The 23,378-nt window shown below is 43.7% G+C and overlaps 1 protein-coding gene across 1 annotated transcript in view; it reads right to left on the bottom strand.

The window, feature by feature from the left end:
- Positions 1–448: 448 nt before the first annotated feature.
- Positions 449–23,378, bottom strand: part of LOC147747765 (regulator of G protein signaling 8-like) — a 491,729-nt gene continuing 468,799 nt past the window's right edge. Inside the window, exon 5 of the mRNA XM_086955586.1 lies at positions 449–1,524. Coding sequence (XP_086811712.1) covers positions 1,342–1,524 — 183 coding nt within the window. The 3' untranslated portion in view covers positions 449–1,341. The remainder of the gene's footprint in view (positions 1,525–23,378) is intronic.

Raw genomic sequence — 23,378 nt, forward strand, 5'->3', positions numbered from 1 at the left:
CAGAAATCCTAACATTGCTACTACTAATCAAAGGAGCTGAATACTGCTGCATATTATAAGTGACTTTCCTTCACAATGCAGAGGAGGGCCCAGAATGAGTACATATTTCTCAGAGTATGTCTGACAACTCTTCATATTGCTCACTGTTTCCCACACATCTGCATACTGAATAGGAGAAACCGGAACTGTAGCCTATTAATCAGAGAGACCCAACAATTTTCTTTGCTCCACAAAATGGCCTACACTGGCACAAAACAGCACAACCAGGCTTACTATTATACATAGGTACTCAACATGGCAGCATATTGCCCAAATTGGCTGAACACTGGTTTATATTCTGGAGAGTGTCTAACAATGCACTGTGTTGCACAGAAAAGTCTAATAATACCACACTATGTACGAATGGAGAGCACAGATGCTGCACAGCACATCGGAGGCATTACATAGAGGAGTTAGACACATGTTCACAATGCCCAGAGGGGCCTAACACCGGTTCACAAGTTGCAAAAGAGTCCAGGATTGACACACCTAAGAAAAGATGGCCAGGCAACAATGAAACACACCACTCATAGAGGGGAAAGTCCATCTACAATGTAAAGTGGAAGCAGACGCGTCCACAGAAGGAGGCAGTGAGGCTGTTTTTTCTTGTGGGTGAGGCTGCATTGTGATACTGCAATGATAAGCCAATCTCACTTGATCTTGCTTCTCTATGCTGACTTCATGTCTCAAATTCCTGAAGAGTACACATTTTTTGTTTCTTTACACCCTACCTTATCCATCTTTTTTCTGGCCATCTTTCCTGCTAATCCTCCTCTCTCTCCCCCATCATCGCTGTCCTTCTTTGTCCCCCTTTCTGTCTCTCTCTCTTTCTCTGTTTCCTCACAATCCACTACTTTTTCTATTGTATTCCCCTGCTACCCCTCATACTGTCTTCTTCTTGTATCTTTTAGCTTTCTGTTTCCAGTCACCAGCACTCATTCCCATCTCCTTGCTTTATCCCTTTCATCCGTTCTCCCAGTGTTGTTTGGCTCTGCAGTTTTCAGTGAAGGATGTGTGTGACTTCATTTAGAGACTCATGGATCTTTGGTTGTTCTTCACACGTTCTTTTCCTACTGCTGTGCAATGCTTGGTATGTCGGGGGAATTATAACTAACAACCCTTCTTATGCACAATTTCGCTATACCTGAAGCATTGCCTTCCATGGTTCATCACAAAAAGGAGGGTCGATCTGTTTGACACAACACCACAAGAAAATATGTTGTCCTTCTTTCATTTTCTCCATTGTGTGCAGCACACTCCATTGGGCCATCTGACCTTGGTTTCTGAGTCTGGGCATTCGCTTTAACTAGGCCTCCTCTGAGTGTGGCTCAGCACATCGTTGTATATCTTGGAACGGATGAACCTTGGGTAGGAGTCCTTCTCCATGAGACTGCGCACTCGCGCTTGGGCCTGGTCAAAGCAGGCAGTTGTTGGCTCATACAAGTTGCCCTTCGTCAGCTCCCGGGTCTGGAAGTCAATATTTACCTGCAGCAGAAAGGAGAGGGGGCTTAAGTCAGAAAACAAGCAATAAGCCAAACAAAGAATAGAATGTTCACTTATATCCACATAGTTGTACATGCAACACAGTGAAAATCTAGAATAACACAATTAGATCAGGCAATCTGAGAGCAAGAACCCAGTAGGAAATTATGGGAACCAGGTGGCTAGTGCTCCCTCGCTAAGTACGCCAATAGCAATTTTGTCATAGTCTCTAAGGCAGCCCTTAGGCAAACATCTAAAGCTCTCTATCCTCCTTTCGCCACCAATTTGCTCATTCAAAACATTCCTCTTGAAATAGAAGTACTACAGGTACACAAAGACATACCCAGCCATACCGCTCACCTACTCAAAGAGGTAAACATGTTAGGGAACTCTGCACTTGAATACACATAGAGGGTTACATTTTCATTTCAAACATTTTCATGGTCTTAATGTGGGGGTTTAGTGTGACAGCAGCTTTGGAGCTGAGCAGTAAGGAATGGATCATTTCTTATTTCCTGGATACTGGAAACCATTTCCACATTTAGGCTAATCAGAAGTCAAAGGGTACTGTTACGTCCTTTTAAGTCAGAGAAAAAACCTCTGTCATGTGGGGTGCCGCAGGGCTCCGCCCTCAGCCCCCTTTTCTTCAACGTCTATCTGGCCCCCTTGGCTGACGTTGTGGAGTCCTACGGAGTCAGGGTGGTCTCTTACGCTGACGACACACAGTTGGTGTTTTCCTTTAGGGACCACTCGGACTCCGCATTCCTCAATTTTCGCCAATGCCTCAATAACATCAGTGGCTGGATGACTGCGAACCACCTTAGATTGAATGCAGATAAAACAGAGGTTCTGTTTTTCAATCAGAAAACCTCTATCCCCTCTTCTTGGTGGTGGCCAACGGCGCTTGATCCTGCCCCGTCCCCTGTTCACTCGGCGCGGAATCTTGGTTTCCAATTTGATGACTCCCTGTCATGCAAAACCCAGATTAATAAAGTTACTTCCGCCTGCTTTATGAAACTACGCATGATAAGAAAGATCCTACCCTATCTCCCCCTGGATTCCCGCCGCACAGTCACCCAGGCCCTCATCACGTCCCACTTGGATTATGCCAATAGTCTCTATGCAGGGGCTCCCCAGTACCTGATAGGCCGGCTGCAGATTGTCCAGAATGCTGCAGCCAGACTGATCGGTAATATCCCATACCGTCAATCTGTTTCTGCTTACCGGAGGGAACTCCACTGGCTCCCTGTGGCTAGCCGCATTCAGTTTAAGGTCCTCACCCTTACCTATCGAGCCGTCAATAACTACGGACCTACTTATTTGAAAAAACGGGTCTCGATATCCCGCTCTACCAGATCCCTGAGATCCAATGACCTCCGCCTCCTGATCTCGCCCCGTTTCAGATTGTCTAGAACCGGTGGCAGAGGTTTCAGTGTCACTGCTGCCAGACTGTGGAACTCCCTTCCACTTGAGCTGAGGTTCTGTCCTTCCGAAACCATCTTCCGAGCCAAACTTAAAACCTGGCTCTTCTCCGGACTCTAGTCTCTCCACTATTCCTTTTTCTTCACTCCCCCTCTCCCCTGGTAAACCCTGGATTTTTAGCGCCGGGACACCCCTTCGGGGGTAGCTGCGCGCTCTACAAACTACATAAAATAAATAAATAAATAAAAAATAAAAATAAATAGTACACGTTCATACGATTTTTCCCTGTCTTTTGTCCATTGTAGACCTACGAAGCAGGAACTGCGACTGAAGAACCGTTACCAGTCAATTAATTGTCTGTAATTTCCAAATTGGGTGGTGGTGATTTTGTGAATGGGACAATACTAATGCACATATGATTGGCAGTGTACACTCGTTAGAAACCAGGCTGGGCCTGCTAATCCCATATCCACACTTAGTGAAACCTATCAATGGTTGGGGGACAAAACTTCAGTTCACAATGTCTAGCATCATATAGTGAAAAACCTCTCCTTGTTGGTGCATCTACTCATGATATATTGAGCCACTAATACTGGAGGGTGGGAAGTTAGGGTACTGATCTCAAAAGGAAGAAACTGGTCTAAAGAACGTTGACCTTTCAAAGTGTCTGAGCCCTCAGCAAAGGTAGTGATACAGAAGTAGTAAGTGGATTGATAATGACCTTGGACAGCCACAGGGCAGCAATTGAGATTGGGGTGGCTAAAGCTATGTAGACCAGGCAGGGTCTTTGTGTCAAAAGGTGACAAAGACAGTGATTGCATAAAAGCTAGAAAACCATGTGCCCATTATGCCAGAGTACATGCTGCCTACTGGGAAGTGGAGAATATTTCAGCTCTACTGAAAACTGCAGGCATGCTCCCTTTCCAATAAAAGAACCGTAGGTGCTTGGAAGTCTGTAAGTGCTTGCCCTTGTAAAGGAGTTTATGGGAGATCACACAGGCTGGACATGCTTTTTTAGGCAGTCAACCTGTGTACTCATGCATGGATCACTGACACTTAGAATACAGGATCTCTAAGTGTGCATATGATTTTAAAGAAAATCATAAGCAATTCAAATTGTTTTTAGTCAGAAGTTGTTTGCTAGTTCAGGTCTGAGTGTCTTTTAAAGCGAACAGTGACTGTCCATGTTTACCTGTGCTCCGTCCTCAACTAGCAATCAGCGTCTGACTAAAAACATTATTAAATTGCTTACCATTGTTTTTCAAACATATCTTTATTGATTCTATAAAAAAAACATATCAGATACATTTGGGAAGGTACACAGTAAAGGTCAAGTAAGTATTATAGTTACTTGATGAAACTATTATCCTCGTAGGGGGACTACTTTATACACTTATTTATCTCAAAATGCTTATGATTAATGGCAGAAAAAAATTGGTTTGTGGGCCTATGGGTCAGTGGATTCATGAATTGGTTCTAGGCCTTACGACACTTGGTAGGTTAAGAATTCAGCTGATGTAATCCTGCACAGGCCAGTCACCACCTTGATTGTTGCCGCCCGACATGGAGCCATCACACTTTCAGCAGTAGCAGCCCGCTCACGGGCCATTGCAACTTCATCAGTTTCAGCCCAGCATGAGTTGAATACCAGCTCATGCCACCCTACAGGAGCCGATCACAGCTCCAGCAGTTGCAGCATTGCATGGGCCAAATAGCAACATACAATTAGGGTCTTGACAGGGCATCAACAAACAAGTTGTCACGTATTTGAGGTTCCAAGCTAGAACAGGCAGGAGAGCCTTAAGGATCCACTTTTATGCCCGAATCCTTCCCTCTTCAAGGTGTCTCACAGACACAGCGGCTGTGTTGTGTAGAATCTGAAAGATGACACTGTCGCACTTCCAGGTACCTTGAATCCAAGTTTTTTTTTAATGTATCTTATATAGCGCATGGCTACCCCAACGGGGTGTCCCGTCGCTTGCATTGGGAACCCGTCCTGGCTTTTCCCTGTGAGATAACCCGTACTGGGCATCCCCAAGGTGAAAGCCAGGCATCCCGCCGTGGGGGGCCGTAGTGGAGATTAAGCAAGCTATTGCCCAGAGTTGCAGAGTGTGAACCCGTGATTCGAGTAGGCACCGAAGTGAGAATTATCGAGTCCATGGACACTTGGGCTCAGACCTTGCCGCGTCGGGAATTGAACCCTGGTCCCGGGTCTGACCTCAGCTTCCGGGTATGCCTCCTCTAACCATTGAGCCACACTTCTCCACAACCATTGAGCCACACTTCTCCAAGTTTATTCTTCTTATGTGGTCAAGCCCCGTACTAGCAGTGTGTCCAACTTTCCTCTCGGTCTCTGTTCAACCGCCAAGACTCCTGCTGGAATGCTCGACACAATCGCGCTAATACAGGAGTGCAATACAACGTTAGAGCACAACACATCCCCCTCCCTATAAAATAAAAAAAAAGTTAATTTCTAGTATTAACAGAGAACGTAGAGCAGTAATTTGAGAATTACATAAACAAAATAAGAATAAGGATAAAACATTGGAATAAAATAATATAATAAAACATACAATTCCACCACTTAGTGCAATAGGAAATAAAATAAAAAACCTACAAGGAGTGGGATTAATGATAATGATACAATAAATAATATAGAGAGTCGTTACAATTCTATTTAAAAAAATCATGCAAATGGGAAGGTTTAACAATTGTCCTTCCTGAGCTAGTGAACATATCTTTGTTGTTCATTTTAATGATGGACGACGGAGTTTACACCACCTGCCTCTCTAGTCGATTCCAGTAAAGCACAATTACGCTGCAATGAGCTTGCCACCTTTTTCTCCCAAAAAGTTATAAATATCTACTCCTCTTTCCCTCATTCCCCTCCGGAATTTTGTGTTGGGCCGACATAAGACATGGCAGAGCTTAAGGATTTCCCTCCTATAGATGGCCCGACCACTCAGGCACTGCTTAAAAATTTTAAATCGGGTTCTCCTCTTGACCCTGCACCCCCTGTGTTCCTTCATCTGGTTTCAGAGACCGTTACCCCACTGGTTCAGGAGGTGATAAATTCCTCATTGAAATCTAGTATGGTGCCCCCTGTGTGGAAACAAGCTAGAGTAAAGGCACTCTTAAAAAAACCGAATCTCAATCCTGAGCATTGAGCAAACTACCGGCCGATATCTCTACTACCATGTGTCAGCAAACTAGCTGAAAAATATGTGAACTCCCAGCTCTCGACCTTCCTGGAGGAAAGGAATGCTCTTCATTCCATGCAAACTGGCTTTCGTAGCCTCCAGGGTACAGAAACCGCCCTCATCACGGTAGTAGAGAAAACTAGGAAAATCCTCGACAATGGAGGTAACGCCGCAATACTTTTCTTAGACCTCAGCGCGGCTTTTGATACCGTGAATTATAACATCTTGCTCCAGAGGCTAAGAGAAGTAGGGGCTGGGGGCCAGGTACTTAACTGGCTTTGCTCCTTCCTAACGGAAAGGACCTTTGCAGTCTTTGAGGACAATGTGTCCTCCCCTCAAATGTGTCTCCAGTGTGGTGTTCCTCAGGGCTCTTCCCTCAGCCCCACCCTTTTTAATATCTATATGAGGCCTTTGGCTGAGGTGGTTCTGCCCTGGGGAGTACAACTGGTGACATATGCAGATGACACACAATTGATCATCTCGCTATCATCTAAGAACGCCCCCTATAATAACCTCTCCTCTTGTCTGGAAAACAGTCATGCTTGAATGGACAGTTCCTTCTTAAAACTGAATGGTGCCAAAACGGAGGTGATGCTTCTGGGACACAAGCCCCCGTCTAATATCGATGATTGGTGGCCATTATGCCTTGGTCAGCCTTCCCCGCCAAGAAACCAAATTAAGAGCCTTGGGGTTTGGCTCGACCCCGCTCATAACCTCGGAGTACAGGTTCGCAAGGTAGCAGGGACCTGCTTTGCCTTGCTGAGACAACTCAGAAAAGTCATCAAACTCCTCCCATTCGATTCCAGGCGGATTCTGGTACAAGCCTTGATATTATCACGGCTTGATTACGCTAACGCTCTCTACTTGGGAGCCCCGCAAAGTACCTTGAAAACCCTTCAGACTGTGCAAAATTGTGCAGCACATCTATTGCTGGACATCCCACGGAGAACATCCGCCAGACCTGGGTTGCGCCATTTACATTGGCTACCCGTGCAAAGGAGGGTAGAGTTCAAGGCTTTGATCACTGTACACAAAGCATTCTATAAGACTGGCCCTGGACTAATTCAAGCTATGTTCTCCACCTACCTCCCTTCACGGACCCTCAGATCTAGCAACAAAAATCTGTTAGTGGTCCCAAAAACAAGGAGAGTACATACGGGCGGGAGACGCTTCTCCCTTCAAGCGACCAACCTCTGGAACAACCTTCCTGACTCCATCAGGTTGGAATCCAACCACCAAAAATTCAGGAGGCTGGTAAAAACTCACCTGTTTGCCTAATCTATTGAATGAGTGAGCGAAAAGGCGCCGGGATGCCTTCGGGTAGCTATGCGCGGTACAAGTCCGTAATTCATTCATTCATTAATTCATTCAGTAACTCTAGTCTTAATATTAGGTGCACCTAGCAAAACTCTATTTTTAGTGATACTCTTAAAAGAACTATTAGATGATTCCCTGTTAACAATCCCACTGTCAATTTGCTTCTTTTCACTTTCCACCTCTTCATTTAACCAATCAAACTTACTACTAACCGGTGTACACCTGTACTTAGACTTCCTGTTGTTGGCTTTACCATTGCATAAAACCATTCTAATGGCATGCCAGACTTCACCATCACTTAGTAAGGCAGCGTTGCACAAAACCTCTTTTACTTAAAAAAGATCAGTAAATCTGCTTTCTCCTTTTGTTAGCAGCCTTCTTTTTTTTACTCTCACCAACTCGTCTACACAGAGCTGTACTATGGGACATTTCCATGATTCCTTTGATCACGCTATTAAAACGTTCAACACAACCATTACCCTCGGGATTGTAATGGATTTGGTTTTGTGAGAAATACCAAAATTCTTAGCATATTTCTTGAACTTATCTGACACAAATTGACCACCATTGTCACTGATAAAGGTTTTGGGTAAACCTCGCTATTAAAAATGTCTCCTAAGAATTCTATGACCACTCTAGAGTCTGCTACATCCACAATCATTAACTCTGGCCATTTGGCGAAAAGGGCTACTACGACAATGGCATATTTAGGCCTTCCTACAGAATTCTGTAATGGTCCGTCCTATTTTTTGCCATTGTGTCTCTGGTGCTTCAATAGGATGTACGAAAGGTTTTTAATTTACTTGGTTGTTATCTGAGTTGACACACTTCGAGTAATCTCTCACAAGTTTTTCTACAACTTAGTCCATCCCTGGCAACCAGTATAAATGTTTCACTCTACTCTCAGTTTTAACTATGCCTATATGGCCTTCAGGACACCAATTTATGACCCTTTCACATAAGGAAATTGGTGGCACCAAATGTCCACTCCTGAATAGCAGATCATTTTCAACAGATAATTCATTCCTGACTTTCCAATATGCAGCTAACTTCCCAACTGTTCTTTTCTCCTGCCATCATTCCATGATCATATCCATGATTCTGCTCAAAATAACATCAGATTTGGTCTCACTTAACCATGCTTCATTATTCACTCCTGTTAGATCCTTGGTCCCTTATACTGCCACCCACCAATCGTTCTACTCATCAGGAGTTTCACTACCAAGGCAAAGAAACTCTACTCAAACAATCAGCAAATTTGTTTTGCACTCCTGGCAAATATTGTACTTCATATCGGAAACCTAAAAGAGGTATAGATTACCTTGCAGTCCTTGGGGAGACATTGATAAGTCCCTGTGTTGTAAGTATTTGCATTGTGCTTTGTGATCAGTTCAAAGTAGTACTTTTACACCCCAAACAAATTGCCAACAATGGTGTAGACCCCCAAAACACCCCAGAGTTTCTCTTTCTATAACAGAGTACTTTTCCTCTGGTGGGGTTTTAATACTCTCGATGCAAATGCCACCACCTGTTCTTTACCTACTGCATCAATCTGGAACAACACTGCTCCAATCCCTTCTCCACTGGCATCAGTAGTTATGATATTTTCCTTACACTTAGTATCATGACCATGAAGAAACAGTGCCTCACTAATGTCCTCTTTGATACCCTCTAACACTGTTCGGCAGTATGGGAACCATACAAAAACAATTCCTGTTTTTCAATAACCGTCTGATAGGTTACATTTTGCATGAGAAAGTTTGCCTGAATTTAGACTAAAATTCAGCTAATCATACAAAAGCTTGCACTCCTTCTTTATTACTGGGTGGTGTGTCTTTTTTGATCCACTTTAGGTGGAATGGCATCACAACTGATTTTGTAACCCAAGTACGTGACCTTCCTTTCCCCTATTGTACATTTAGCAGCTTCTACTGTCAACCCATGATCTTCCAGATTTCCCAATACTTTCCTTAATGTCTTATCATATTCTTCTCTGTTTTCTCCCATTATTAAAATGTAATCCTGGAAGACAGTCATGTTAGATACATTACACAATAATTTGTATATTAAATGCTGAAACAGCTGCCAAAGCTAAGCCAAAAGGACCCTTCTAAACTCATAACACCCTACATGATTTATAAAAGCCATCCGGTGTTTACTATCTGGGTGTAATGATACATTTTGGTATGATGATGTTAGGTCAATTGTCGAAAACCAGCTCATGCTTCTTCTTAAAGACAATAATTCATATATACGTGGAAGAGGAAATTGATCAACAAGTATGTTCTTATTGAGGTCTCTGAGGTCAACACACAATCTGATCTTGCCATCAATTTCCTGGCTTCAACCAGGGGTGTGACCCAGTCAGAAGATTCAGCTTGTTTAATCATGCCACTACTTTCCAACCTGTTCAATTCTGTAATGACCTCTTCCCTAATCCCCAACGGAATATTGTGGGCCTTTTGTATTTTGGGTACAGCATGGGTACTTGCTTTAATATAATTTTATGTGCAAACCCTTTAAACTCTTCTATGTTACCAACAAATAGTTTAGGAAATTCTCTGACAAACTTATCTGAAAGGTTAGATTCATATTCCGCGACCACCACTGGATCCATGTTGGGATCCATAATTTGCCTTGATCCCACCATCCAAGGATAGAAGGACCATGCCTGGACACATACATTTTACAATTTGCATGTCCCCCTTTAAATTCAAATTTTAAATCATGAAACCCCAACAAAGTTATGACTTCCCCAGTGAAAGGGTTTGAGGTCAGGTTGGGATAATTCAGTACCCAATTTTCTTACAAATAGTTAATTTCATACTTGTTTGTTGACATTGCTATATGGAGAATCAGAATCTGCCACATGTTTGACTCACAAGCCTCCTGCTACAACCTCACATAATGGTTTCTTTTTACGTTGTCCCTCAATTTCTAAAACCTCTTCATGTACATTTAGAACTTGTACATCTTCTTGTTCTAAATCACGCAGACACTCCTCCTCATTAGAATCTTCTGCAAAACACTTTACAAATTTAGATTTGCAACATACTTTGGTAAAATTTCCCTTGATGTTGGTGCAATGCAGGACATCTTTAATAATGAGCAAATTGGCTCGGACTATCACAATAACAGCATTTTCTTCTCTAATCTTCCTCTAAAATGTTGCTTGTGTCGTCCACCGGCACTTCTGAAATTCGACTCTTTATTTTTATTGGAGTCTTGCTTGGGTTTTCCTTCAGGTTTTTTTTTAATAGCAGATTTATTTACCACTCCTCCTACACTTTCATCTTTGTTGGTAGCAATAACAGACTTCGCACACCTAGAGATAAGTTCTGATTAGCTACAATTGCAACCACCTCTTTGAGTGTGTCATCAACCATAACCCTTAATCGGTCTTGAAGGTTAGGATCATTGGAATGCATGATGACCTAATCCCTTACCAGGTCATCATTTAAACTGCTCAATTTAGATTTAAGAGGCAATTTGTTTAGAGCTGAAATGTAATCCTCATTTTTTTCTTTTTCTCCCTCTTTTCTGTGGTAGAAATTATAGCAGTCAATTGCAGTGCAAAAAGTGGGCTAAAAATAGGTATTGAGATTAGTGAATACACCACCCTCATCTCCCGATCGAGATTTTTTTGTCAACGTGATTGTAAACTTTGAGGCCACCAAGACTAAACTAAATGTAAAAGGATCTTTTTTGCCTTTCCAGAGAAAAGTCTTCCTCATCAAAATTGTTGGATGCTCTCTCCATTGTTCCCATTTCAAGTTTGGTTCATCTTCTCATAAAAAGGCTGTAGAACAGGAGCATTTTATGCGCTCAATTTGTAAATAAAGAGACAGAAAAAAATGAATAAGAAGACTCCACAAATCACACCAACATAAAATGTAACTTTGCTGCATCTTGAATCCAAGTTTATTCTTCTTATGTGGTCAAGCCCCGTATTAACGGTGTGTCCAACCTTCCTCCTGGTCTCTGTTCAATAGTCGAGACTCATGCTGGAATGTTGGACACGAATGCCCCAATACAGGAGCGAAACACAACTCTAGAACACAACATACTGCACTTAGTTCCTTCCTGAACAGTCGCTTCCCTTGCAAGGTAGGCAAGCTCCTTCCAGCTCTCAGCTGGCAGATAGACTTTTAGGCACTCCAGGATAGGTACACAGTTTTTCAGGCAAGTGTTTCAGAAGTCAGGTGCTATCACCTCACCACTGGGTGGCTGGCCCTCCAGGCAGGCACAAGCCCTAGTTGCAGTTTAAACAAAACTAAGCACCTTTTAAATTGAGCACATTATCATAATACTGTGTTGGAAAACTAGACTTTTGTGTGCTACAAATTACACTGATTTGACAGGGGGTAACCAATCTGGACAGTAAGGGGTGGAGCCTGTTAGAGCCCTTAGCCAATTTAATGGAAGCAGTGGCATGGATGCACACTGGACACGTGCAGCGGGCACAGTGCTGGCTTGCCAAAGCCAAGCCCGTCTACACCCTTCCATTCTTGGTGGAGGCCGGAGCCCATACATTATGCCCAAACATTTTACTATTCATCTGATGACATGAAACACCTACACCCGGTGAGCTATCAACTAGACCCATTTACCCTGGCAAAGCTACATAACCTAGGTCTCTCAAATAATATCCCTTCCTTTGTTTTGACCAAACTGACTGAGCCTCACACTGCAGGCCCAATCATGAACTCTACCTCCTTTAATCCTCACACTAACCAGATCACGGTCACTTATCTTAACACTAGATCTACAGTCAAACACCAGATTTAAATATTGAACCCATTGATTCTGAATCCCCCGATATTTTATTCTTAACGGAAACTTGATTAACGGGAGAATCCTCTCCAGATATGCTAGCTGCTCTTCCAGAAGGTTATTACTTACTCCAACTAACAGACCCACAGGCAAAATAGGGGGAGGAGCAGCATCTGTAAGAAACATCTCAGGATCTCCAGTCTTGCATCATTTGTTATCCCCACTGCCTCCTGATGAAACCCGAATCTCCAACCTCTCCCCTGTTATGTGCTCTGATGTACAGACCCCCTGGCCACATTAGACAATTCCCACAACTCCTCACAGAGTCCATATCTCTCTTAGTCATTAACCATGCTAAGATTCTGTTAATAGGCAAACTCCACTACTGGGCAAATGAGGACGCTGGAGGGCAATCATCCACAGAGCTAACCGAGCTGCTCAACAGCCTAAACTTTGAACAGCATGTGTTCATATCCACCCACAATAAAGGTTACATAATATACCAGGTTTGGTCCACTAACCAGTGGCGGCTGGTGAGATTTGAAAGTGGTGGGGCGTAAACTGATAATGATACTGCACCCTAGCGAGCGAGCGTAGCGAGCGAACCCGGACCCCCAAAGGAGGGTTCGGGGGGATTTCCCCCCGAGAAAATTTTGAAAAAATAGTGGAAAAATGGTGCATTTTCAAGCAAATTTGAGAAAGCAGGAAGGTTAATAAAGCAATTGTGAAAGTGCAGGTATTACATTATTAAAGAGCTGTCATATAACATACTGGGTAGCTGCTTATTCAGTATAACAACAGAGCTTCATAACAGACAAATCCAGTGACTCACTGACCTATTTACAGCATTTTGTGATCTGGATCAGGTACATGTTCCTTGCAGCAGGCATATTAACCTTCTCTGCTACCTTTTCATGAGTCAAAACCTCCATTAGACAAAACTCTGATCTCTCTCTAGGATAAACATGACCTGGGGCCACAAATTATGGCAGAGCAATGCGGGGAGTGTTTTAGGGTGTCCAATGGCAATGAGGGGTCATGGGCTCCAACTGAGTCAATTCTATTCAGTTCTTCACCTCTATAGTTCGGCCCCCCTTACCATGAGCCCAGCACTAAGCAGTGTCAGCAACACCAAATAGACCTCGGTAGCGCCTGTCCTTTTAGGGGCGCCTTGGCAGTCAGCGACTACTGTCCTCTGACAACAAGACCCCTTTTTGCTGTTGATGTCCAGAGGCTCAACCCTAAGTGTTGGACCCAAAGCAGATCGCCAAGTAACCCTACAGCAGTGGCCCTGTGGGCAGTAAAGTCCCTTCGTCACACACCATGAAAAGCTAGAGTCGATCCACCTAACCCGACCAGCAATGCTTGCCTGCCTGCCTTAAAATCCCACAAGCCCCCTCTATGCAAACCACCCTCACACTTAATACCGTTTCTGTTCAGAAAAGCACCTAGAAGCAGTTCAATTATGTTGCGTGCGCCTTACAAACAACATTGACATGGATTAGAACAGAGGGTCGGTCTGTCTCACTACTCACACATCATGAAAAGCTAGAGTTGAGCTAATGCCTGCCTGCCATAATATTAAAACCTATTCAGTAGCGACTGAAAAAGGGAATTGTGTTTACATACGCTACACGGAAATATTCCACTTCGGCTACCAGCTGTTTCCATTCTTTGTAAACAGAATGTTTCCCTGAATGGGGATGAAGCTCGACTCTGTTTGGTACTGACAGCTAGAGAAAGGAACAGTTTACTGAGCGGGATAAAATGCTTTACTGGCCCTTTAAAATGAAAATTGCATTCTACCTTTGTGGCCCCTGGCTATATCTTATCAGGTCTGCTAGAGACAGATTTTGCGTTGGCAAGATCTCATTTAACAGCAAACATGAGAATGCCTGGGAAAATATAAATAGGGGATTTCGGGGCTTTTTTGAGCACTTGTACATTTTGAATTGAGTTTTTCATTCGTAAGGGCAATGAAAAACAGTCCCTTTATGCGACTGAACTATGCAGTTTTCCTGACACACATTCTGCCCCCGGTACTCCCAGTGACTTGAGTGAGCATTCACAGCAGAGACTACAGTAGTATCCACATCTATCACCACAGAAGGGACCAGAGCGGCAACAACAGTTGTCACTACAGCAGTAACACATGTGCTGTCATAGCAGTTACCAATGAAGCAATCACAGCTTCCATCATGACAAGGACCATACAAGCAACAACTGCTGTCTGCACTGCAGGGACAACAGCAGCGACCACAGTAGTAACCACACCAGTGGAGTATAATAGCATCAACAGTTTCGATTGAATCACAACCGATGCGACAATTGCCACCACCACTGTAGCAACAACTGATGCAACAGCAGTAACAACGGCTGCAAGTACTACAGAGCTAATGATATAACAGGACTCCAGTAGTGATCAAAGGTGCCATCAGGGTAGAGACCAATGCAGTGACCACAACTGTAACCACAGCAGGGAAGACAACACCAACCAATAAATGCAGCATACAATCACAAGCGCTGAGTGCAAACCTCTCTCACACGTACTGGTGCTGCTCTCGAAAGCACCTCCTAGAAGCAATTTAACTAGTAACAGTGTGCGCTTTACAAACAAAATTAACTTGGTTGGATGTACCAGCAGGTAAGTGCTCACTAATAGGATTACTCATTAGTAGGACAGGGATGACGTATATCCACCTTACTGTTTATAATTTAAGTTTTAGGTCCTTGCTCATGGCAGACCAACCAACCAAACCCACCCCCCACCCCACCCACACACACACCCCACACCCACAAACCCCCCACCCACACACACAAACCCCCACACACAACCCCCTCACACAACCCCCCCACACACACACAACTGCCCCCCCCCCCCACACACACACACACACACCCACACCCCCACCCCCAGACCTACCATTCGAATGTGGGCCAAACCAGGGGGTTAAAAGTGGGTGGCGGCCTCCTTAGAACCATTTTGGGCACCGACACCTATGTGTGTTCCAAATTAATCACTGCTCTTTGCTCTTCTAGGTCTCAATAAGAAAACAAAAGTGAGATTACGGAAATCTCACACACAAAGGAGATCAGTGCCAGCGCGTGTAGTGACTGCCGGAAGCAAACAACATGCGTCATTACTTTATTCACCTTCACACCACATGTCAGGCAAACAAACTTTCATAGTCTCGTTGTGGTCATGTAATGAACATCATGGGGGTTCACTCGAGCTGATAATGCAATGCGATGCAGTGGTTGCTTAACCTACAGTTCTAATATTCCCCAGTTCACTTAATACTACATTACTACATTCAGCATTTAAAATAGACTTAAGGTCAAACTTCACATCTCTGGTTGCAAACTGCAGGCCCAATATCTGGATTATCTGTGTGGAAAACTTTGCCTTTCATGTGTCAAAAGTGGATAAAACATTATAGACCCATCTGAATTAAGTAGCAATCACTAAAGTTCTAAGAGACAATTTTTTAAAGAATGACATGCAGAGTCACAATGAAGGATGGTAGGAGCACTGTATGCTCCGTAAGCCAACACATTACACATACAACACCTAAAATAAGAGAACAGGCCGTATTGAAAACAGTAAAAGCATAATAACCATATTATTGATCCTAGACAGATGAACGCTGAAAGCCACCCATCCTCATCACCACTCCCAGAATTGGTTTGCATAATGTTGTAAATCTGATCCCTACTGTACCTTTAAAAAATCTGATTGCTTTGTCTTCACCTATGCCTCATTTCCATTAAAGTAACTATTTTCTGTGTAAAGCACTCTATCACTGATGGGTTTCAATGGTGCTATATAAAAACCACTACAATGATTGCCAAACAACTGAGTTGGAAAAATAAATAAGTAAACATGCAATTTTTTAAATCATGCATACGATTCAATCAGCTTTACCTCAAAGAACGTGTTTTAATGTGCTGTGACTTATTCTTGGTTTTCTATTTCTAAGAAACACTAAAGAAAAAAAGTGCTTTGTTTAGTTGTGTCGAAGGGCTGCAGCACTACTTTGCAAACCTGCGCCTATGGGGCCTACAAACGCAAAACCACAGTTAATTGCACAGATCTAAGGGGACTTTAACCCGGGCTGGAAATGTGTACAGTACAGGGCAAGTACACATGGAATGCGAGGATAAAAAGGCATCAGACCCATTATTTAGGCTTTGGCCTATTGTAGCTCGTATTAAGTCTCCACCCCTAACCCTGTGTGCTTCTTTGTGTGCTTATGCAATAAAAATGTCACAACATCGCAAAGATTCTCTGGCCAGTAAAGGCAAGCAACTATTACTTGTTGCTTTATAGGTTTATGTTTATTTTTTTGCAGTTTTATATGGCGTAATATCAACCTGAAAGTATTGTCGCTTTACATGAACACCAGCTATTACAGAACAACATATTCATTTTTGTAGCCACAGGGAGATTAAGTAATGTGCCCATACTCACACGATCTTGATATGGCGCCTAAAATAAACGTGTGAAAAGCAGGTCTACTGTATGGGATTACAACTCCAAATGTGTGAAAATTACCCCCGTTCAAGCCGAATCAGATATGACCTGCAGATGAAACTCCTTCTTTCTGAAAATCAAACAGGCATGGGCCATAGGAACAGGTCCTGAGCCCCCGCCAACCCTACAACAACTCCGGCAATGTCTGAACCCCAACCTGATCCCACACACCAGAGTTAATAAAAATCGATTCCTTGAGCATTGTTGTGAAGGGCAGCCTTCTGCCAGTAAAATGGAAGCTTGGTAAACCACAGACGGCACTGCAGTAGGCCTGCTTCTCACCCTTCCTGAGGCATGTGGTTCGATAGCAAGGCTCAAAAATGCGGTATGTTAATTAGCAGCAGGCCCTGAAGTAAGTGAAAGAGAGCAAGAAGGGTGTGTTGATGAAAGGAAACACATCGAGGCACACAGAAGGAGAGGATTAAAAGAAGGTTTATAGTTACTGATGTCCCGTACCAAGAGAGGTGTAGGAGGGACCCAATTACATATGCCTATAGAAGTTAAGGCAGATTTGTGCAGGCATAAATTAACCCCCGTAGTCTGCCTACCTATTGTTTCTGCAGCCCAACTGTAACGGGTGACTGTGGCTCGGAGGAAGGCATGTGGAGGCTCCAATGCCCGAGCGGAATGGAGCTTTTGTACATGAACCCCCTCCCCCCACCGCTCTGACAGGAATATGCATCCAGAGTCAGACATCACGGTGCGTACTGGGCATTGTAACGTAACTGGTTCTAATCTAATCTACAGCGCTCTGACACCTTCGGGTAATGTCAGGCTTTATAAACATGCACTAAATAAATAACAATTGCGGGGAATGAGGCTTTGATGTTTTACTCCATGCCAAAGGCACGCAGCTGATTTGAGCCGAACAAGCTGCTAATGACCAACCTAACCTACTGCAAAGTCTTGCTTTTCACTTGCAACCTGCCCTCGACCAGCAGCAGTCTTTCTCACAACCCTCATTATGTGCGTGTTCTAGTTTTGTAAACTGGGACAAACCTCTCCAGCCCGAGTGAGGTGGTTGCTCCCGGGCCTGGAAGCCCCCAGCACCATGGCAGTAAGCCTGTCATGGGCTGCTGCATTCCTTTTCAGTGCACCCCTCATTTACTTCAATCTCTACACTGCAAACAGATAAACTCACTCACCACGAAGAAGCTCTCGCTGCATCTAATGGCGGAAAGGAGCTCCAATTTCGGGAATACATCCCCTCACCGTCCCACAAGTACATGGCAAGGAGAGACACAGCAGATCTCTCTCTGGCGCCGTTCTTCGTTCTCCTCGGCCGTGGCAGTAGCCACAGTAATTCTGCCAACGAACCACCTCCTGTAAGCCTGGGTGGTTGGTGTTTGTTGTACATTACAACGGACGCAAAATCTGCACGGCGCCACTTTGAGGTACAGGCGCCATCTTTGTACACCTTTCACAGTACACAGCCAGCAACAATAACTTGAAATGTGCCCTGGCCCGCGCTCCCACAGGCAGTAGGAGGGAACTGACAGACACCGTAATTTGATTGGTCACAGTCAGGGCAGGGTGGGGTTAACACTACAGTGAGGCTTGCTCAGCTATGATTGATGTGTAGCCCTGGCTCTATGGAGCTGAAGCCGTCAGCGCCCAGGAATAGCTTTAATGGCGGGGGAGGTCCTTCAGCAATCACTTCAATAGCTTTGCCGAGCTAGTGACGTCACAACCCTCGGGGCTGTGAGCTCCTCAGCCGGCAAATCTGTGTTGCTGGCGCATGCTCAGAGTGCATGATTTGTGCCTGCCATAAACCTGACTTGCGAACGCTGCCTGAAGTCATCAGACAGCCCGAGTCCGTTTACTGGCACTTTGGCACAAAGTTGTTTTCACTCGTAAATTAGGGGGCAGAAAAAGGACGAGGGCGTAGCCCCTCCGCCCATATAAAGGAACCGCCACTGCCACTAACCTATCAGTGGCCAATCTTATTGTTAATCCGTACAAACGATCTGACCACTACCTAATTAAATTCTCATTTATTAGCCCGTCCCCTCTAAAACAAAATCTCTTCATGTCCCGGAATACTTTCCAGAAATTGATCTCGAGTAGATCTCAACTCCTTTTGTGAATCTCTAACCATCATTCTACCTAACTCAAATGACAACTTAGACCAACATGAGGATGGAATCACCAACTGGCTAACAGTTGCCAGAAACATACATGTCCCCCTCAGGAGATACAAACGCGCTAGGTATCACGATGCATCCAAAGGGTTCTAAGAAGATTTGAAAACAGCTAAAATAGAACACACTGAACGTAAATGACTGAATAGCTACGCAACTGGCAATAACAAAGTCTATTCACTACATCTTAAAGAATATAAAACACTGATCAGGCAAGCCAAACCCACCTTGTTCTCAAATGAAATGTTACATTCTGTGAATAATTCAAAGAAAATTTTCATCATTGTTTCTTTCAAATCCTGAGAGGGTGACCACCACTAGCCTATCCTCTCAAAACCCTCAACTCTTTCTTTATTGAGAAGATTAAAACAAAAAAACATAGCATACCTGCAAGCCCCTCCCCCTACAAGGCAACTAACATTGAAGATAGAAACCCATTCGCATTGTCTGGATTTCCAGCTCTCAGCCAGGATTGCTTCATGGACCTGTCGAAAAAAGTCAAGTCTGGATCCCTTATCGATATTTGCCCTATGAGAGTCTTAAAAAAATGTTCTCACACTTTCCTGACCTAGCCATCTCCCTCCTCAATCTGTCCCTTAGTCAAGTCACTGTTCCTGGCAGTTTCAAAGAGGATACTGTTGTCACGTTCCAAAAGAAACTCGGTGAAGACCAACTCACCTTGAAAAATGACCAGCCCATCTCATTGTTACCATACTTAGTGAAGATGTTAGAAGCACCTGCTGCCAGATACCTCTGCTCCTTCTTTGAGGAATCTAACTTCCTTGACCCCATCAGGCAGATTTTCAGCCAGCCTACTCCACTGAAGTGGCCATCCTATCAGTTGTGCATGGCATAAGAGAAGATGCCAATAGGGGCACTATCCAAGCACTGGTCCTCCTTGACCTGTCAGCAGCCTTTTGCATGATCAACCATGAGCTCCTGGTTGGCAGTGTTGGGTCTGGGGGTTTGCAGGACACAAGGTTTGCATGAATTACCTCTTTTTTATAGGACCATTCGAAATCAGTCCAGCTATCTCCCTTTAACTCACCCAAGGGCCGACATTCTTGTGGAGTATCTGAGGGATCTTCTCTGTACCCCCATTCAACCTGTATATATGTCCAGTAGTTCATTCCTTAAAGGAAATGAAAGTCAGAATTTATAACTATGCAGATGATATTCAGCTACTCTTTACTATAGACGCCTCTTTCAAGGAAACCTTTCAAAACACAATGTCGTTCATCCAAGACTGGATGAATAGCAACCATCTAAAATGAAACTTTTACAAGACAGAAATTGTTGTAACCCCCAAAAAAACATGATCTTGGGAACTCCTCCTTTTGCCCCCTCCCTCCGAGCATGGGCACTCATTGACAAGAATCTTCCTATGTTATTAGGAATGGTAGTGTCGTCCTGTTTGTTACAGCTGCGCAAAGTCAGGAAGATCAGCATATTCCTTTCGTTTGAAGTCCTGATTCAGGTCCTCATCACCTTAATCATCTCAAGGATAGACTACACAAACTCGCTCTACAATGGCCTTCCAATACAAATGAATTGTAGACTCTAACTGGCACAAAACCAAACAGCCAGGATAATCTATCAATAACCCAGTCACTGCCACATTAATCCCTTGATGAGAAAGCTACATTGGTTGCCAGTAAAACAACTAACCATCTTCAAGACGCACTGTATTATCTTTATATTGGTCTATGGCAAAAGCCCAGTCTTTATTTCATCCAGAATCAAAAAGCTATACCACCAAACGAAATTTAAAATCCACCCATATGATTCTCCTTGCAATCCCTACATTCAAAAGGAAGCGACTGAGTCGCTCTAGATTTTCTGTACTCGCTCCCCACATCAGGAACTCCTTCCCTCTTGAGATCAGATCTACCCCTAGCTATGTGAGATTCAGGTAACTCCCAAAGATATGGCTCTTCAGACAAGCGTTTGACTAGTGCCATGAGTAGTGTGCCGCCTCCTGCTACTGAAGCGTCAAAAAAACCATCTGATGTATGGGCGCTATACAAAAGACTAGTAACATAATGTTACATACCAGCAGCCCTCTTAATACTCTGCAGAGCACTCCTCAAGAACAAGTGAGCTCGTGGGGTCTCACTTTTATACACAACATGAGATGTGGATCCACTGTCTGAAACTCTAAAATACATTTAGGGGGGGCTCTCTCTTCAAGCCCCTCCCTTGGCTGCTCTCCATACATAGCCTTTGGGTAGAGTGAATCTCCCCACAGCAAGGTTTTCTCAATCAAGGAACACATGGAACAGCTGCCACTCTGCACCTAGTTGTCTTAGGTCCAACAGGAGTAGTCAGTCAAAAACAAAGGGCAGACCTCACCTACGGCCACATGCATCATTGTTGCCGTTTGAGATTTCTTAGTTGCGAAAATTAAGGAATCGCAATTAAGAAATCGCAATTTGTTTTGCGATTTCTGAAAATTCCTTCATTGCGATTTGCAATTTGCGAATCGCAATTAAGGAATCCCTTCCCATTGATTCCTATGGGCCAAGAGGACCATAGGAATCAATGGGAAGTCATTCTCAATTTGCGATTAGCATTTTGTGAATCGCAAATTGAGAATGCAATATCAAGGGTGCAGGGGGGGTCAAAGGGCCCCCCCTGCACCCCTGAAATATAACTTTAAGTGCATTTTTCACACACACATGCCCCAAGGGCATGTGTGTGTGTAAAATGAAACTTTCAAAAATGCACATGAAGGTCAACTTCATGGTAATTTACCTCTCCCTATTTGCAAATTGGCAAATTTAAAATGTTCATGCATCGCATTTAAGAAATCTCAAATTGAGATTTCTTAAATGCAATCGCAATTTTAGAAATCGCAACATGACTGCGATTTCAAAAATTGCGAAAAACATGATGCATCCCAATTTTGTCAATTGCATTCGCAAAAGGGCCGAAAATTGCGATTCGCACCGTTTGCGAATGCAATTGACAATGATGCATGTGCCCGCTAAAGTGTTGTCACCTTTCACAATAGTTTACAGACTCCTCACCCCTGCCACCCACCAAATGGCAGTTATCAGGAAGACAAAACAACAGCTCCTTGCAAATCAAAAGGTCCCATAGAATATCTAAAGGAACCTTGTCTCCTCCCCCCTCACTTCAGTGTCTAGGTATCATCTAGGTCTCCTCCCTCCAGCTTCACGAATGTGAGCAATATGCTTCCACTGATTCAAAAGCACAGCCCCCACATCCCTCTTGAGGAAGGCCAAACCAGCTGTATTTAAAAATGATTGCACTGGCCTCCTTTCCTCACTCACACATATTAAGCATGTACCACGTAAGCTGTTCCCACCACCATGCCTAACATGCAATCGGGAAATGAGCGCCAAGTACTGGGTAAGCACTTTACATGAGTGGGCCAGTAGGCCTCCACTCCAGTGACTCAGATAAAAGGGTCTGATCACGCTATTAGGGGTATATTATCAAGGGATTTATCTCTGGTTTTTTGGCTTTAAAAGCCAAGAAAGCAGAGATAAAATGATCTCCATATCAGCAACATGGTGCTAACACACAAATTTGCATGTTAGCACCCTTTTTGTCTACGCTTCCCCTTGCATCTCTAATGAGATGCAAAGGGGGCGTTCCAGAGAAAAACAATAGGAGAAATGTTGTTAAGCGACATTTGTCCTATTATCAAGGATATCGCTAACCCTGTTAGTGATAAAAAAAAGCAGTGCTAACCGCGATTAGTGCTGCTTTTTTTACACCTGGTATTTTCCTGACTTAGCCATGATATCCTATGGAAGGTGGATATCATGGCTAAGTGAGTGAGACCCTATCATCAAGCTAACGCCAAACTTCGAGAGATTATTGTTGGTTTTCCAGTGATAATCTCTCATTTGGCAGTCAGCGTGAGGGTTTTTATCACTTCTGAGATAAACGTTGCTAATAGCAAGTTATCTCAGCGATAATTTCCGGCGATGCTTAGCGATAAAAAAATCGTTGCAAAGCCTCGTTAGCGATAAATATCGCTACTTGTTGGTAATATGCCCCTAATTCTTTAAAAAACGGTATGCTGCCACCACTGCTCCATGTATTAAAATGATGACAGGGACTGTAATCCACTGTTACCAAATGAGGGTAAGCTTGGCGTGCCCCTCCAGGTAACAGGACAGGTCTAGAACCTATTCAATGTCAGGGACAGGCTTAGGCTTCTGTGCGCTCCCTACATCAGCGTGACCCCCACTGTCAAAAAATCAGAACACCAGATACCTGCAGTCAGGAACTCAAGATAGGGGGCCATGAAGGGGATATTCTTGATCCAACACGTAAGTTATCACAATACCTGGAGAAACATCCATCCGCTCTAAAAGTGTTAATTTACTAGTAGAAGAATCTCAAAGAGAAATAGTAAACAAAGAGATCAATAGAAAAATGTTATGCTCATGATCTCCTTCCATCCCACTTCTAATACTCATCTTGCATGCATAA

Source organism: Lissotriton vulgaris, chromosome 1_1, assembly GCF_964263255.1.
Source record: "Lissotriton vulgaris chromosome 1_1, aLisVul1.2, whole genome shotgun sequence".
NCBI lineage: Eukaryota > Metazoa > Chordata > Amphibia > Caudata > Salamandridae > Lissotriton > Lissotriton vulgaris.